Below are 14443 nucleotides of genomic sequence, written 5' to 3'. Positions count from 1 at the left end.
ATCCACCCTGTTAAAATGTCCAGGGGTACAAAATGCAACCTGTTCTGTATGCCCTAGAGGGGAGAAATATGCCCTATGAAGCACTGTTATGATTTTTTAAATCTGTGGATGAATAAGAAGTCATCAACATCAGTCTAGCTCTCCCGTCTTCCACAGTCTTTCCTGCAATAGAAGATGTCTTCTTAGAAGATGTGCTGGTAGCAGGATGTACAGGATCCCCCATGCAAATTTTGCTAGTTCTGGCCAGCATGTTTGCTTGTTTTTCAAAAAAAATCTAAATATCGTCTTTATCACCCAAACATAAATAACACTCCAGTTCATTAACAGGCTTCAAATTAGAAAACGACACAGGGACAAAGTTTGCCCCCATCCCCATGGGCTCTGTCTCCATCCCCGCCCCATCCCTGTGGTTTCTGTCCCCGTCCCCTCAGACTTTGTGCCCACCCCATCCCCATGGGTTCTGTCCCCGTCCCCATGGTTACCACAGGTCCCCATCCCCGTGTCATTTTCTAATGCTGACATGGTATTCTGCGCGGAGCACTCGTTATAGAATATAGTTCTAGCACGGATCTCGAGGTTAACTTTGGGAGTGGCACTTACTCCTGCTGAAACCCAGTGTAAAGCTGACATGCAAGTAATGGCAGTTGGATACGTAAATAACCCTATGCTATAATTCCTGGGAACGCCCATGGCCCTCATATGGCCACGCCCCTCCTATGACATGCCCCCTTTTGTGTGGGACGCTATAAAATTTAGGTATGCATTTTAAAGAATAGATGCAGGGCAGCTCCGCGCGTAACCCCAAATGAGGGCTAATTAACACCAATTAATGATCATTAACGGTTCCCTATCACCCAAATTTCAGCGCCCGCATTTTTGTGACATCTATAGATGTCTTTAACGCCTATGTTTACAAAGGCGTGCTATAGGCATGTTAGCGTTTTTAAAGCGCATTAAACACTAATGAGCGCCAAACATTAACACACCTATAAGAATGTATTGAAGTGTTAGCATTTAACGCGCCTTAACTTTAAAGGCGCGTTAAAAACGCTAGCATGCCTTAGTAAACATAGCAAGAGTGCACAGTCTCTGTCTCTATAGCGCACGTGTGCGTACACTACTTGCACATGTGCACACTACCGGAAAAGACTGCGCACGCTCCATGAATAACATACACGCTTCATGAATAGTCTGTGCTCTTTCAAAAGGGCATGTGATCTTTCGTAAGCGCACGTTATTAATAGCACATGAAAAATCCCACGAACGTTTGGGGGGGGGGGTTCTCTGCTTGTTTGCTTTGCCAACGATGTGGAATGTTTTGACATTTTCTCCAAGTCATTTGAAATGAACACACATCTCTGGTGTCCCTCTGTTCCCTCAAGAAATCATCATGAACCCGAAGAAGGTCTTGCCCTCCTGGTAGTCCACCAACTGTGGGTGGCTGACGTTCACGTAGAGTTGGTGACCCTCCTCCAGCAAAACCAGGGTCCCCTGGCTGATGGAGGTGTACCAGATTTTGCCGCCCCCCTGCTCCCACTCACACACAGTATCCGAGCCTTCCAGGAGCAGCACGGGCTTCCGCTGGTTGGCGTCGTGGCAGTGGAAGATCTTACTGAAGAGGGTGAGCGGTGGGCCGGCGTGGCAGCTACGGTTCCGGAAGCCCACCTGGCTGTAGACATAGTAGAGGCCCTGTTTGGGTATGTACATGGGACTGGTTGTCTGCGGGGAGAAGGCTGGGGTAGCTTCCCACTCCAACGTCCTGGTCTGGCTCTCCAGTTGAGGCACGATTGCTGAAAGAAATAAGATTCCCCACAGGAGATTGAAGGTGAGGTGGGTGCGTTGAAAGTCACATTGATATAGAAGTGATGCTTAGAAATCATTCTACAAAGGGCGTTAAAATTTAGGAGTTAAATAATGAGTGCTAAGCTAATTTTTCTGTTATGGCATCGGCGTGCACAGACTCCATTACAGAATACTAGATAACTCAGCAGCAACGCACCTAAATTTTATCGCAACCACTTATGCCATCGGTATAGTTGGTGTAAATGCAGTCATCTAAGGGGTCCTTTTACTAAGGTGCACTTAAGAATGGCCTGCGGTAGTGTAGGCGCGGGTTTTGGGCGCACACAGATCCATTTTTCAACGCGCCTGTAAAAAAAGGCCTTTTTTTACATTTTTGCCAAAAATGCGGCAAAATGAAAACTGGCGCACGTCCATTTTGGGTCTGAGACCTTACCGTGAGCCATTGACTTAGTGGTAAGGTCTCATGCGTTAACTGGGCGGAAATGACCTACGCGTGTCAGAAAATAAAAATTATTTTTCGGATGTGCGTTGTGGACGCACACCAAAAATGAAATTACCACAAGAGCCACGTGGTAGCGGGCGGTAACTCCAAATTGGAACGCGTTGGGCGCACGTAGGCGCTTACGTGGCTTAGTAAAAGTGCCCCTAAATGTTGACCCATATCCCCCAGATTCTATATAGTCAGACTTGAAGTTGCGCACTTCTTTTTTTTTGTGGTTTGGAGTTTATTTTGTGCTTTGAATAACCCTCTCTTTGTTTTTGTCCAGTGTTGTAGAATAACACATTCCAAGCCTAAAGGTCAGCGTGGGCATTTACACTGGCTTTTCACTGCACACTATCCGGTTACAATGGGTGGTGGTGAGGGCTTCCCCCGCATGGCCAAACGGTAAAATCAATCTTACCGCATGGCCGTGTCTTTTTTTCCAGCCTTTTTACCCTCTGCGATCAACTTGGACGACTTTACCTGGTCGTGCTTTTCTTATGACCGAGGCACAAAAAGGTGCCCGAAATGACCAGATGACCACCGGAGGGAATCGGGGATGACCTCCTCTTACTCCCCCAGTGGTCACTAATCCCCTCCCACCCTCAAAAAAACATCTTTAAAAATATGTCGTGCCAGCCTCAGATGTCATACTCAGGTCCATCACAGCAGTATGCAGGTCCCTGGAGCAGTTTTAGTGGGTGCAGTGCACTTCAGGCAGGCGGACCCAGGCCCATCCCCCCCCTACTTGCTACATTTGTGGAGGAAACGGCGAGCCCTCCAAAACCCACCACAAACCCACTGTACCCACATCTAGGTGCCCCCCTTCACCTGTAAGGGCTATGGTAGTGGTGTACAGTTGTGGGTAGTGGGTCTTGTGGGGAGGGGGGGGGATTGGGGGGCTCAGCACACAAGGTAAGGGAGCTATGTACCTGGGAGCAATTTCTGAAGTCCACTGCAGTGCCCGGTTGGTGTCCTGCATTTGGTTGTTTCTGAGATGGACGTCCTTGGTTTCGATTATCACCAAAAATCAGAAACGACCAAGTCTAGGGACAACCATCTCTAACGACAACCAAATTTCAGGATTTGGGCATCCCTGACCGTATTATCGAAACGAAAGATGGACGTTTTGCGAGGACATCCTCATCAAAACTTGGACATCCCTTTCGAAAATGCCCCTCTAGGTGGCAATTTTTTGGATGTGTTATTCCCTTCCCTCAAAGGTATTAGATTCAGGTCATTACACACATTGGCATTACCATATTTATCCGCAAAAGGTTGGAATGATTTACCAATTCAGATAAGGACCACTACTCATTATGGGGCATTCCACAAACTTTTAAATGCTTACTTTTTTAAAAGATATGTTTTATGGAATGTATAACAATCAATGAGTGTTGTCTCTTTGTTTATTAGGTAATATTTAAGTTCTCTTCCTTTTGTCTCAGTTTTATTATGTATTTCTGATGGACGTACTTCATTTTTTGATGTAAGTCGCATTGAACTCTTTATGGGAATATTGGCGACTAATGTTTATCCACTCCTACCCCAGCTGAGATAATATTTAACCATTTCTCTGACCTCACGTGCAACTTTCTTTAAATCAATCATCTTACTTTCTAACTCTCCCTACTTTCTTCCCCTTCTGTATGTTACATCTTTGCTTTACCCTTCGCTATCAATTAAAATGTTCTATTACGTATTGTGTTGACACTGTAAATAGTATACCATGCCATACTTTGTATTGTTTTTGAATATTTTTACTGCTGTAATTGTCTGTTGCTCATGTTTGATCTATTTTTACTGTACACCACCTTGAGTGAATTCCTTCAGAAAGGCGGTAAATAAATCCTAATAAATAAAAAATAAATAAAATAAATAATAAGAAATAAACCTCCCTGTTTACTAAGCCATGCTAGCAACTGCCGTGCAGCAATGCCAACACAGTCCATTCAAAGTGAATGGACTGTGTCGGCATTAGCATACGGCAGCTGCTAGTGCAGCTTAGTAAAAGGGGGGAAGTAAAGTACAGTAATACCTCGGTTTTCGTTGACTTCAGTTATCTTCGGTTTCGGTTTTCGTCAATTTTTTCACGCAAAATTTGTCTCGGATTTCGTCGGCGTGCCCATGTGACCTCGCTGCTAATTTTACGAAAACAAAGGGAGACCCACACGTTCTCCTGCTCAGTGTGGCATTCTTTTTGCCCAGGATGTGTGCATGAGAGAGATTTTGAAGGGTTTGAGCCTTCCCCTGATGACCCTACACATTGCCTCGGTTTCAGATTTCACCAATTGTTTTCGGATGAATTATCGACGAAAACCGAGGTATCACTGTAAATATATCACAGTCAATAGTGATCCCTAATATCTTCAGGGGCCCTTTAACTAAGCTGCGTAGGCACCTACGCATGCCCAATGCACGTAAAATTGGAGTTACCGCCCGGTTACCGCGTGGCCCTTGCAGTAATTTCAATTTTGGCGCATTTCCGCTACACACGTCTGGAAACTATTTTTTATGTTCTGACGCACTGCAGCTACGTGCGTCAAGTTGAATTTTGATGTGCGTAAACATTACCACTAGGTCAACAGCTGGCGGTAAGGTCTCAGACACAAAATGAACATGCGGCAATTTTCATTTTGCCGCATGTCCATTTTCGGCAAAAATCTTTTTTAAAAAAGCATTTTTTGTAGGTTTGCTAAAAAAAAATAATAATTCTGCGCGCGACCAAAACACGCGTCTACACTACCGCAGGCCATCTTTCAGCGCACCTTGGTAAAAGGACCCCTCAGTGAGGTCTCCATTGGGAAAGAGGCAGGACCTGTTCTTAATTGTGAAACAGGAAAATCATGTCCTAACCCCCCCCCCCCCCCAAAAAAAAAAACATTTGTTGTGTCTTTATTAAGTTTCAATCTATAACGTACGGCCCAACTTTCCAGTCTCAATCGGCATTCATGGATCAGATGCACTCATTTGACTAACAGGCCCTTTTTCGAAGCAGCGGTAAGCCCACCGCGGGTTTACCATGCGCTAATCCAGAACTCCCGGTGGGCTACCTCAGGAGCCCAGCGGTAGTTTCAACCTCTATTGCGTGCCATTTCCAGCACTACAAAAATATCTTATTTTTGTAGCACCGGAACTTAACCGGTGGTAATCGACACTGCCTGGTTACCGCCGGGTTAGCGTGGGAGCCCCTACCGCCATCTCACCCCCCCCCTCCCAAAATGGCCGTGCAATAAATGTTTCACTTACCGCCAGTGCTTTTTTTCTAGCAAAAAAGGTGCTGGTACTCAAATGCCAGGCCACCCCTCAGGGCTGGGGTGATTGCTGAGGGACCCACCCCACAATAGCCAGGCACCCTGCAACCAGTCACAAGATCTCTGACAAGACAGAATTGGTGTGTAGAGCCTGAGCTCTTTCATTAAAACTTGGGGACCATGAGTCAATTTTAGCAGACAATGGAAAAGGTGTCGGTACTCAGTACCCCCAAGTACCCCCTCAAAAAAAGCCCTGCTTACCGCACACCCATTTCTTTTCCTCAAAAAAGACAGCCTTTTACCCGCTGTGCTAAAAGAGGGCCTCAGTACAGTAGCGTATTAAAGGCGGGACGGTGGTGGCGGTCCACCCTGGGTGCATGGAGGAGTCGCGCCGGTTTCCTGCCCCTTCTGACATTACTTTCTGTTCTGGGGCAAGGGACTTGCAGAGCCGACAGCCGTGCAGCTGCTACGTGCACCTCCAGGCAGTGAGAATGATGTGCTTCGGGGAGAGGGGGGTGATGCACTTTGGGGGGAGGGGTGATGCGCCGGGGGGGGGCATAGCGGCAACTCACCCCGGGTGGCACTGCCACTGCCTCATCGTGCATCAAAAATACACACTGACACCAGCTCAGGCCCCCTTTTACCACAGCTTCAGAAAATTTTTCTTCACTCAACGTGTAATTCACCTCTGGAATTTGTTGCCAGAGAATGTGGTAAAGGGGTTAGCTTAGCGGAGTTTTAAAAAGGTTTGGACGGCTTCCTAAAGGAAAAGTCCATAAACCATTATTAAATTGACTTGGGGAAAATCTACTTCTATTTTTGGGATAACCAGTACAGAATGTTTTGTACTTTTGGGGGATCTTGCCAGGTATTTGTGACCTGGATTGGCCACTGTTGGAAACAGGATGCTGGGCTTGATGGACCATTGGTCTGTCCCAGTATGGCAATACTTATGTACTTATGACCCCTAAGTTAGAAGATACAGCTATTCCTTGACTCCTGTCCTGTAATCTGTTTTAAGGGATTTTCTTGTATCTCTCTGCACGGCTTCTTGCATCAGTATAATGAACGCCTGCAGCGGCTTCAAAGCTGGGAAAGACCTCACAGAGCTGGTGGTGTCAAAAGAGAAATGTATCTCTGTAAAGTCCCTATGTTCACCTCTGAGCAGGGAGCTCTCTGGGGCCAAATCAACCCTGAGGCAGACCAGACAACCGACTAGGGAAGCAGCTTCTGAAGGGGTGGCAAAGAGGGACGGCAGCCAAAGCAGAACCATAAATCCCGACAGCTACATGAACCCATAGAACTGTCAGCACATAGTTTAAGCCACATGTTTAAACAGCTCCTTTACTAGGGAAAAACGCTGTTGGCACTTGTCCTCATAAATAACGTTTCATATTTAAAAGTGCACGGGGTCAATATTTTTTAAAAATGCCAGTCACACATTTTAACCAGTTAGAGCCGCTGAATTATCAGAACTATGAGGAAAGCCTAAAGCGGCTAGGGCTCTTCAGCATGGAGAAAAGACAGCTGAGGGGAGATATGACAGAGGTCTATAAAATAATGAGTGGAGTTGAACAGGTAGATGTGAAGCGTCTGTTTACGCTTTCCAAAAATACTAGGACTAGAGGGCATGCGATGAAGCTGCAATGTAGTAAATTTAAAACGAATCAGAGTAAATTTTTCTTCACTCAACGTGTAATTAAACTCTGGAATTCGTTGCCAGAGAATGTGGTGAAGGCAGTTAGCTTAGCATAGTTTTAAAAAGGTTTGGACGGCTTCCTAAAGAAAAAGTCCATAGACCATTATTAAATGGACTTGGGGAAAATCCACTATTTCTGGGATAAGCAGTAAGGAATGTTTTGTACTTTTTTGGGATCTTGCCAGGTATTTGTGACCTGGATTGGCCACTGTTGGAAACAGGGTGCTGGACTTGATGGATCTTTGGTCTTTCCCAGTATGTCAATACTTATGTACTTATGTAGTGACGGCAGCTGGCCTTGCTGAGATTAAAGGGGGTCTGGACAGATTTCTGAAGGAAAAGTCCATTGATCGTTATTAAATTTTGGGTTTTTGCCAGGTTCTTGGGGCCTGGATTGGCCACTGTCGGAGACAGTGCTGGGCTTGATAGACCTTTGGTCTTTTCCCAGCGTGGCAGTGCTTATGTGCTTATATGTGCTTATGTAAGCCAAAGCCATGACATTGCATCCAGGCTTGTAGCCCCCTAACACCTTACAAGTCTAAGCAGGTTCCAATCAAAAAGACCAGAACAAACATCTGGGAAGCAGTAAAGAGAAGAGAATCATATTAGAAACACAATTTCCTAAATAAATAAAAGCTTCCTAAATGACAGATGGGACTGTGACAGAAGAAACAATCCTGCAACGTCTTTCCATAAACATCTTCCCTGAACAGCTAGAAACCCATCAAAAAAAAGTCCTAACCTTTTCTTTCCTTTGACATTTTGAAATTTTTAAAAAATATATCAACGGTACGCCTCCAAACTCTATTTATGGGTGCAAAACATAAGCGAGCGAGCATATGATGCCCTGCAACAGTTGAAATCGGTAGCCAATGAAGTTTAGAGTAAAAGGGAAGCCACTATCAAACTTGGATAAACCAAAAATCGATCTAACAGCTGTACTCGGCAATTTTGTGGGAGTTCAGAGTACCCCTTAAAACCCATTTATTCAGACAAATATACAGGTCAAGTACTTTTTGCCATAGTTGCTGGGAGGGGGGAGCAGGGGGGGCATAGTTCCCCGGGCCCGGGCTTCCAGGGGAAGCCCAGCCCATGGGGTCTCTCTCTCTCTCTCCTGCTCCTGACTGGATAAGAGTCATTGCATTCAACAGGAGCAGGAGAGAGAAAACTCCTGCGCCGGGCCCCCCCTTGCATTGCCTGCCTAGCAGCTGCTGGGCCCTCAGGCCTCACATGCTCCGTTTTGAGACCGGGCATGTGCGGCCTGAGGAAAGCAGCCGCAGGGGCAGGCAATGCTGAGCAGTGGACGGAGCCACGCTGCCTGAAGCTGGCGGGGCCAGCCAAAATATTTCAGGTGGGTGGGAGGCGGCGATGATGATTTTGGGGGGGGGGGCGGCAATGACGATTCTGCACCGGGCCTGGCTCAGTCTCTCGGCGGCCCTGTTGTTTGCCTGGTGGTTTCTCTGTTTCTCTATTCTGGTGCTAATATATTCTTTCTATGCTCTCTCCTTCCCCTCCCCAGTTTCTACCTTCCCTCTAGCCTTGCCTTTCACTGTCCTATTAACGAGGCTTTTTTGACGGGGTTCTTGGAGGAACTGAGTACCAGCACCTTTTCCATTGTCTGCTAAAACTGACCCATGGTCCCCAAGTTTTAACGAAAGAGCTCAAGTTCCATACAACAATTCTGCCTTGTCATAGGTTCTGTGACTGGTTGCAGGGGGCTTGGCTATTGTGGGGTGGGTCCCTTAGCGATCACCCCACCCCTGAAAGATGGCCTGGCATGTGAGTACTCATACCTTTTTGGATAGAAAAAATACACTGCTTATTAATGTATTGTAGGTCTTTTTTTTTTACTGTGGCTCTCCAGTTATTGATAAACCACTATGATGATGTATTTCCTTGATGGTATATCAAATAAAAGTAACCTATACTGCTACCTCTGCCGGTCACACCCCTTCAATGCAGGAAGTTTACATCATAGGGGGCGGGGCCAGCAGCGCTAGCACCTGCATATGCAGGGAAATGGTCCCGCATGTCTTCCTGTTCTTTTTACGGCCTCTACCACCATATATTTAGGGCCTCTTTTACCAAGCTGCGGCAAGAGGTGGCCGGCGCTAGCGTCAGTGCATGTTTTACATGCGCACCGAGGCCCCCTTTTACCACAGCTGGTAAGAGGGAAGTCTCGCCTTCCTGCAGGAAATGGCTGTGCAGCAAGTAAAGCACTTGCCACCAGTGGCGTAGCTACGTGGGGCCTGGGGGCCTGGGCCCCCGTAGATTTGGCCCTGGACTCCCCTGCAGATGACCCGCCTGACCCCCCTCCCGACGCCAACCCGCCGTCGCCGTCGCCTGCCTTTGCTGGCGGGGGACCTCAACCCCCGCCAGCCGAGGTCCTCTTCTTCTCGCAAAAGGCTTCCTTCTGTTTCTGACGTCCTGCACATGTACGTGCAGGATGTCAGAAACAGAAGGAAGCCTTTTGCGAGAAGAAGAGGACCTCGGCTGGCGGGGGTTGGGGTCCCCCGCCAGCAATGGTAGGCGACGGCGGGTTGGTGGCGGGAGGGGGAGTCGAGAGGGTCGGCGGCGGGGGGGGGCAAAATTGGCAATGGCGGGGTCAGCCGCAGGGGGGGCAAAGTCGGCAATGGTGGGGGGGTCGGCACTGCCGGGGGGGGCTAAAATGTGCCCCCTCACCTTGAGCTCTGGACCCCCCTCTCGCCAAAGTCTGGCTAAGCCCCTGCTTGCCACGCAGCCATTTTGGGGGCGAATCTGCGTTAACCCAGCGGTAACCAGGCAGTGCGCGGCACTACCCAATTAACGCTAGGTATGCTCTGGTGCACTAGGGGTGGGAAGTAGCGCCGGGCTGCTGCAGTAGCCCGGCGGTACTTCCTGTATAGCGAGTGGGAAGCCCGCGTTGGGCTTACCACTGCTTAGTAAAAGAAGCCCTTACTGCTGAGATTGATGTCGCCCACCCCAAGGATTTTACCTTGCCTTGCCGTACCCTATCCTGTCCCCGCCTCACCCCTGGTCCATTTTAGGCACCCCAAATATCTGAGTTACCGACTGCCTAAGCACACTGAAGTTTTTATCGCCAAAGCGGCCCCCGCTGGAAAAATAGTAACGATCACTGACCTATATACTGAGGACTAAACTCCGGCCCTTATGAAGAGAAGAATATGTTTTCCCCTTGTTAGACCCAAAGAATCTGCCCTAGGGATATTGTTGGGCAGGTGCAGAGGGGGTTGTAAGCTGGATTCCCTTCCTGGGCTGAAGGTCTTGGTTCTTACTGTGAGAGGCAAAGGTCTTACCTGTGAGATGTGCCATGGGCTTGTCCGGGTTCTGCTGGTACCAGGAGGTGCTGGGCTTGGCAACCTTGTCTAAGTGGGGGAAGGGGGACAAAGAAAAACAAAATATGTGCAGTGTGTCATGGGATTGGGAGGGTCACAGTATCGTCACCCCAGGGGTCATTGGATAAACCCTTCTTGGCCATGAAGACGTAGGAAAGGTATTATTTATCCTTAGGAATGATCAACAATCAATGAATCTACTCTTTAGGATCCTTCAGGTACTTGTGACCTGGACTGGCCACTGTTGGAGACAGGATACGGGGTTCAGTGGACCTTGGGTCTGGCCCAGTATGATAGTTATCTAATGTTGCATCATGGTCAACCGTCCCCAGCCACGTTCAGTGACCTCATTAACTAGTATCGCCACTCGTCAGTCCCAGGATTGTCATGTCACAGTCAACCATTACCAACCACGGTCAGCAGCCACATCCCAGGGTTGCCACAGTGACTTTGTTCAGGAGTAGAGGAGTAGCCTAGTGGTTAGAGCACCAGCCTTACTATGCAGAGGTACCTGGTTCAAATTCCACTTCTGCTTCTTGTGATCTTGGGCAAGTCACTTAACCCTCCATTGCCTCAAGTACAAAATTAGATTGTGAGCCCTCCAGGGACAGAGAAATACTCAGTGTACCTGAATGGAACTCACCTTAAGCTACTAGTGAAAAAGGTGGGAACAAAATCTAAATACATTTTCTTACCCTCTCGATAGAGCTTCTCCATCTCTCGTTCCAATGTCTTGGGTGAAACCTGTGAGAGAGGAGCATAATGTATTATCTCTAGCCCTCGATTCTTAAAATTGTTCCTCATCACACTGGCATGATTATTTGCATACATAAAGATGTTCACATTCAACCCCCATATATAGGTATGCACACAGTCCCGGTCACCCCATTCCTGCTCCTGAGCACCCCCCCCCCCCACTCCCCCTCACCTGCCCTCCGGGGCTCAGCTGCCCACCGTTTCGAGTGAAATACATCACCAGCAGGGTGGTGCTGGGCACAGACAGCGCCAGAGTTCCTAGAACTGCGCAAATGATGAGCGCCAGCCTTGAGGTGCAGAGACCGCCTTCTGCTCTGGAAGCATCCATCAGTAAAAGAGATAATCTCACGAGCCTTGGGGTCAAGTGAGCAAATTTATCCCTTCTCTCTCCGTCGCTCAGTAGCAATGCAGCTCTGTTCACTGGTGACTTTTTCTTTATTTCTGCTGTTTGAGTGTGGACCTGAGAAGAAACCGAGGTAGGGGCTTCCCTCCCGTGGCTTCCTCTGTTGTAAAAACATCCTGTTTTGCGCTTAGAGCTCCACGCTTAAAAAAAAAATCCCCATCTCAAGGTGCTGGTGCAAGGTTGATGCTTAAAACTACTTTGGGACATGTTTCACCTCTGCAGAGTAACACTGGATAACAAAGCCAAGGATGTGGTTTGTGAACCATTTATTTTATTATAATTATTATGTGGGGGGTTTTTTCAAGTATAATAAAGCATGAATCATAAAGCCAAGGATGTGACTTTACAGACATACACACACACACACATGCAAAGCTGAAGAGACCTTTGACTCAGAGTGGCTGCAATTGAGCAGGTTAATGTGATCCCAGAACAGGCTGACTAGCAGTCCTGTAACAGAGAAGTGGAGCCAAGAGTGAGTGATCCTGCACTCAGAGTCCCCTGAATTTCTGTACAACAGCAGGAGAAGGTCATACCCCCTTCCTCTGCTGGTTCCCCCTCTTTCCCTGTTCCCATAGCCCAAAGGTTCTCAACCCAGCCCGGCCCACAACCAGCCAGTCAGGATTTCAGGATATCCATAATGAATATACATGAGATAGATTTGTATACAATGGAGACAGTGCATGCAAATTTAGCTCATGCATATTCATTGTAGATATCCTGAAAACCTGACTGGCTGAGTGTGTCCCAAGGATTGGGTTAAGAATCCCTGGGCTAGGAGGACAGTTTCTGGCCAGGAGGTGGCAGCTCCTCCCTAGCAGAAGACTTTTACATGGTGCATCAGAGGCAGGAGGAGGCCAGGCCGCACTTCTTTCCAAATTTTTATTTGTACTTTTTTTGGTGCGAGAGATGTATATCTATTTTTCATTGCAATACAAACTTGTTTTCAATACTCTCTTTCCCAGAGTCCCCATCTTCAGGTGTCCAGGCCATATTCATGTTTTACAAATATTAGACTCAGACAAAGTTCTGCTCTTCAGTGTGATGCCTACATGACTGTTCAGATGACAAGCAGCACAGTTGCACCCCATACGATTCATAAACCACAAATTTCAAAGGGGAGAAAGGGTGCAGATCCAGTCAGAGGGGGAGGGGGTTCATTTCACTAGCCATCTGAGGTGAAGTATAACACTCCACCTCAGATGACCCACAAGGTGAGCCGTACACACTTCACCTTTGGTATTCCAGCCCCCACCGCTGTGCTCAGCCTGTCCGTCTTCTCAAGGTGGCCATTTTTAGCTGCTTTTGAAGCTGCATACATGTCACATGTTCGTCAGTTCCAGGCAGGATTTGTAGTACCTGATCCTAGCTGTTGAAATCGGTGCTGCAAGGCCCATAATGCTCCAGGATAGGGGGGATCAGAAATCTAGGACTGTCCCAAAATCTCCAGCCTGGAACTGGGTAACTTGGCTTCTCTGTGTGTGTAGAATTCAATTGTCAAATCTTCACCCACAACCCCAGCTGTACAAAGTACATGAAATGGTCTTGTAGTGATTTCTCTTTGAAAATTGGCAAAAGATGCTTGTCGTTGAGACGTTTGTGCTTACAGGAACTTAACAAGCCAAAGCAAGTCTTATAAACACTGAATGTCTCATCAGGGAACAAAAACACAGATCAGAACAGTGAAGTAAAGCAGAGGAGATATAATGATTTTGTTTGTGTTAAATGCCAGCTGAGTCCTGTGGATGTCCCCAAGCTGCCAGTGTCACTGCTCAGTGTGTGATAATAACTTCAGCTTTGTTCAGGTGCTGTGGTGTCAAACCAGGCTCAGCTGCTCCCACAGGGCTAAAATTAGCTCCTGAGACCTCTCTCTTGGGTTTGTAGGACCAAGGGGATGATTAATTAACCAGAAAGCTGAATTTACTTCTTTCAAAGGGGCCAGAGAGGTGGGGAAAGCACATTCAGTATGTAATGTAGCAAATCTGCTGTTCCATAACAGCATTAAACTAGCAGAAGTTGAACAGCAAGCAGCAGGCCTACCTATGAAAAGGCAGCACTGCAAATAATATACCAAGCCCTAGAACACTGATACATCCTCTACGGGGGAAAACAAACCATGCCAGGCTGCTGCAGAAACTACACGGTGTCCGGGAAAAAAACATGACCCCAGACATTTTTCCAAATGACCCAAAAATGTTCCACTGCAGCAGAAACCTTTGCCTGAAATTCGAGGCTAATTTCTGAGTACCTCATTTTTCAACAGGATGGAGCCCCAGTGCATTGAGCTTGCAAAACTCTTGAGTTCTTAATTAATGCAACCCCAGAATTCATTGAGCCAACAGCTCAGCGATGTCAGAGACTTTGTGAATATGCCACGGTTGAAGGAGGACACTTCGAACACAAATTATGAATTAACTAAGAAAAAAATGCATTATACTAACATATTTTCAAAGGTCATACTATGTTTAAACAATTACACAGTATTTTGAAATAGCGCAGTGGTATCTAAGACTTTGTGAATGTGCCACGTTTGAAGGAGGACACTTTCAACACAAATTATGAATTAACTAAGGAAAAAACGCATTATACTAATGTATTTTCAAAGGTCATACTATGTTTAAATAATTGCACAGTATTTTGAAACAGCGCAGTGGCGTCGAAGACCTTGTGAATGAGTCATGGTTGAAGGAGGACACTTTGAACACAAATGAT

General features: G+C 47.1%; 1 protein-coding gene across 1 annotated transcript; it reads right to left on the bottom strand.

The window, feature by feature from the left end:
• Positions 1 to 1280: 1280 nt before the first annotated feature.
• LTB (lymphotoxin beta) lies at positions 1281 to 11766 on the bottom strand. Its single transcript, XM_030195336.1, has 4 exons — positions 11501 to 11766; positions 11268 to 11316; positions 10534 to 10602; positions 1281 to 1790 (listed from the first exon to the last, which is right to left on the bottom strand). The coding sequence occupies exons 1-4, from the start codon at positions 11654 to 11656 to the stop codon at positions 1378 to 1380; spliced, it is 687 nt and encodes a 228-aa protein (XP_030051196.1). The 5' UTR covers positions 11657 to 11766; the 3' UTR covers positions 1281 to 1377.
• Between the last annotated feature and the right edge of the window lie 2677 nt (positions 11767 to 14443).

The sequence above is a fragment of the Microcaecilia unicolor genome, chromosome 3 (genome assembly GCF_901765095.1).
Source record: "Microcaecilia unicolor chromosome 3, aMicUni1.1, whole genome shotgun sequence".
Lineage (NCBI taxonomy): Eukaryota > Metazoa > Chordata > Amphibia > Gymnophiona > Siphonopidae > Microcaecilia > Microcaecilia unicolor.
This window is presented reverse-complemented; position numbering and strand designations above follow the sequence as displayed.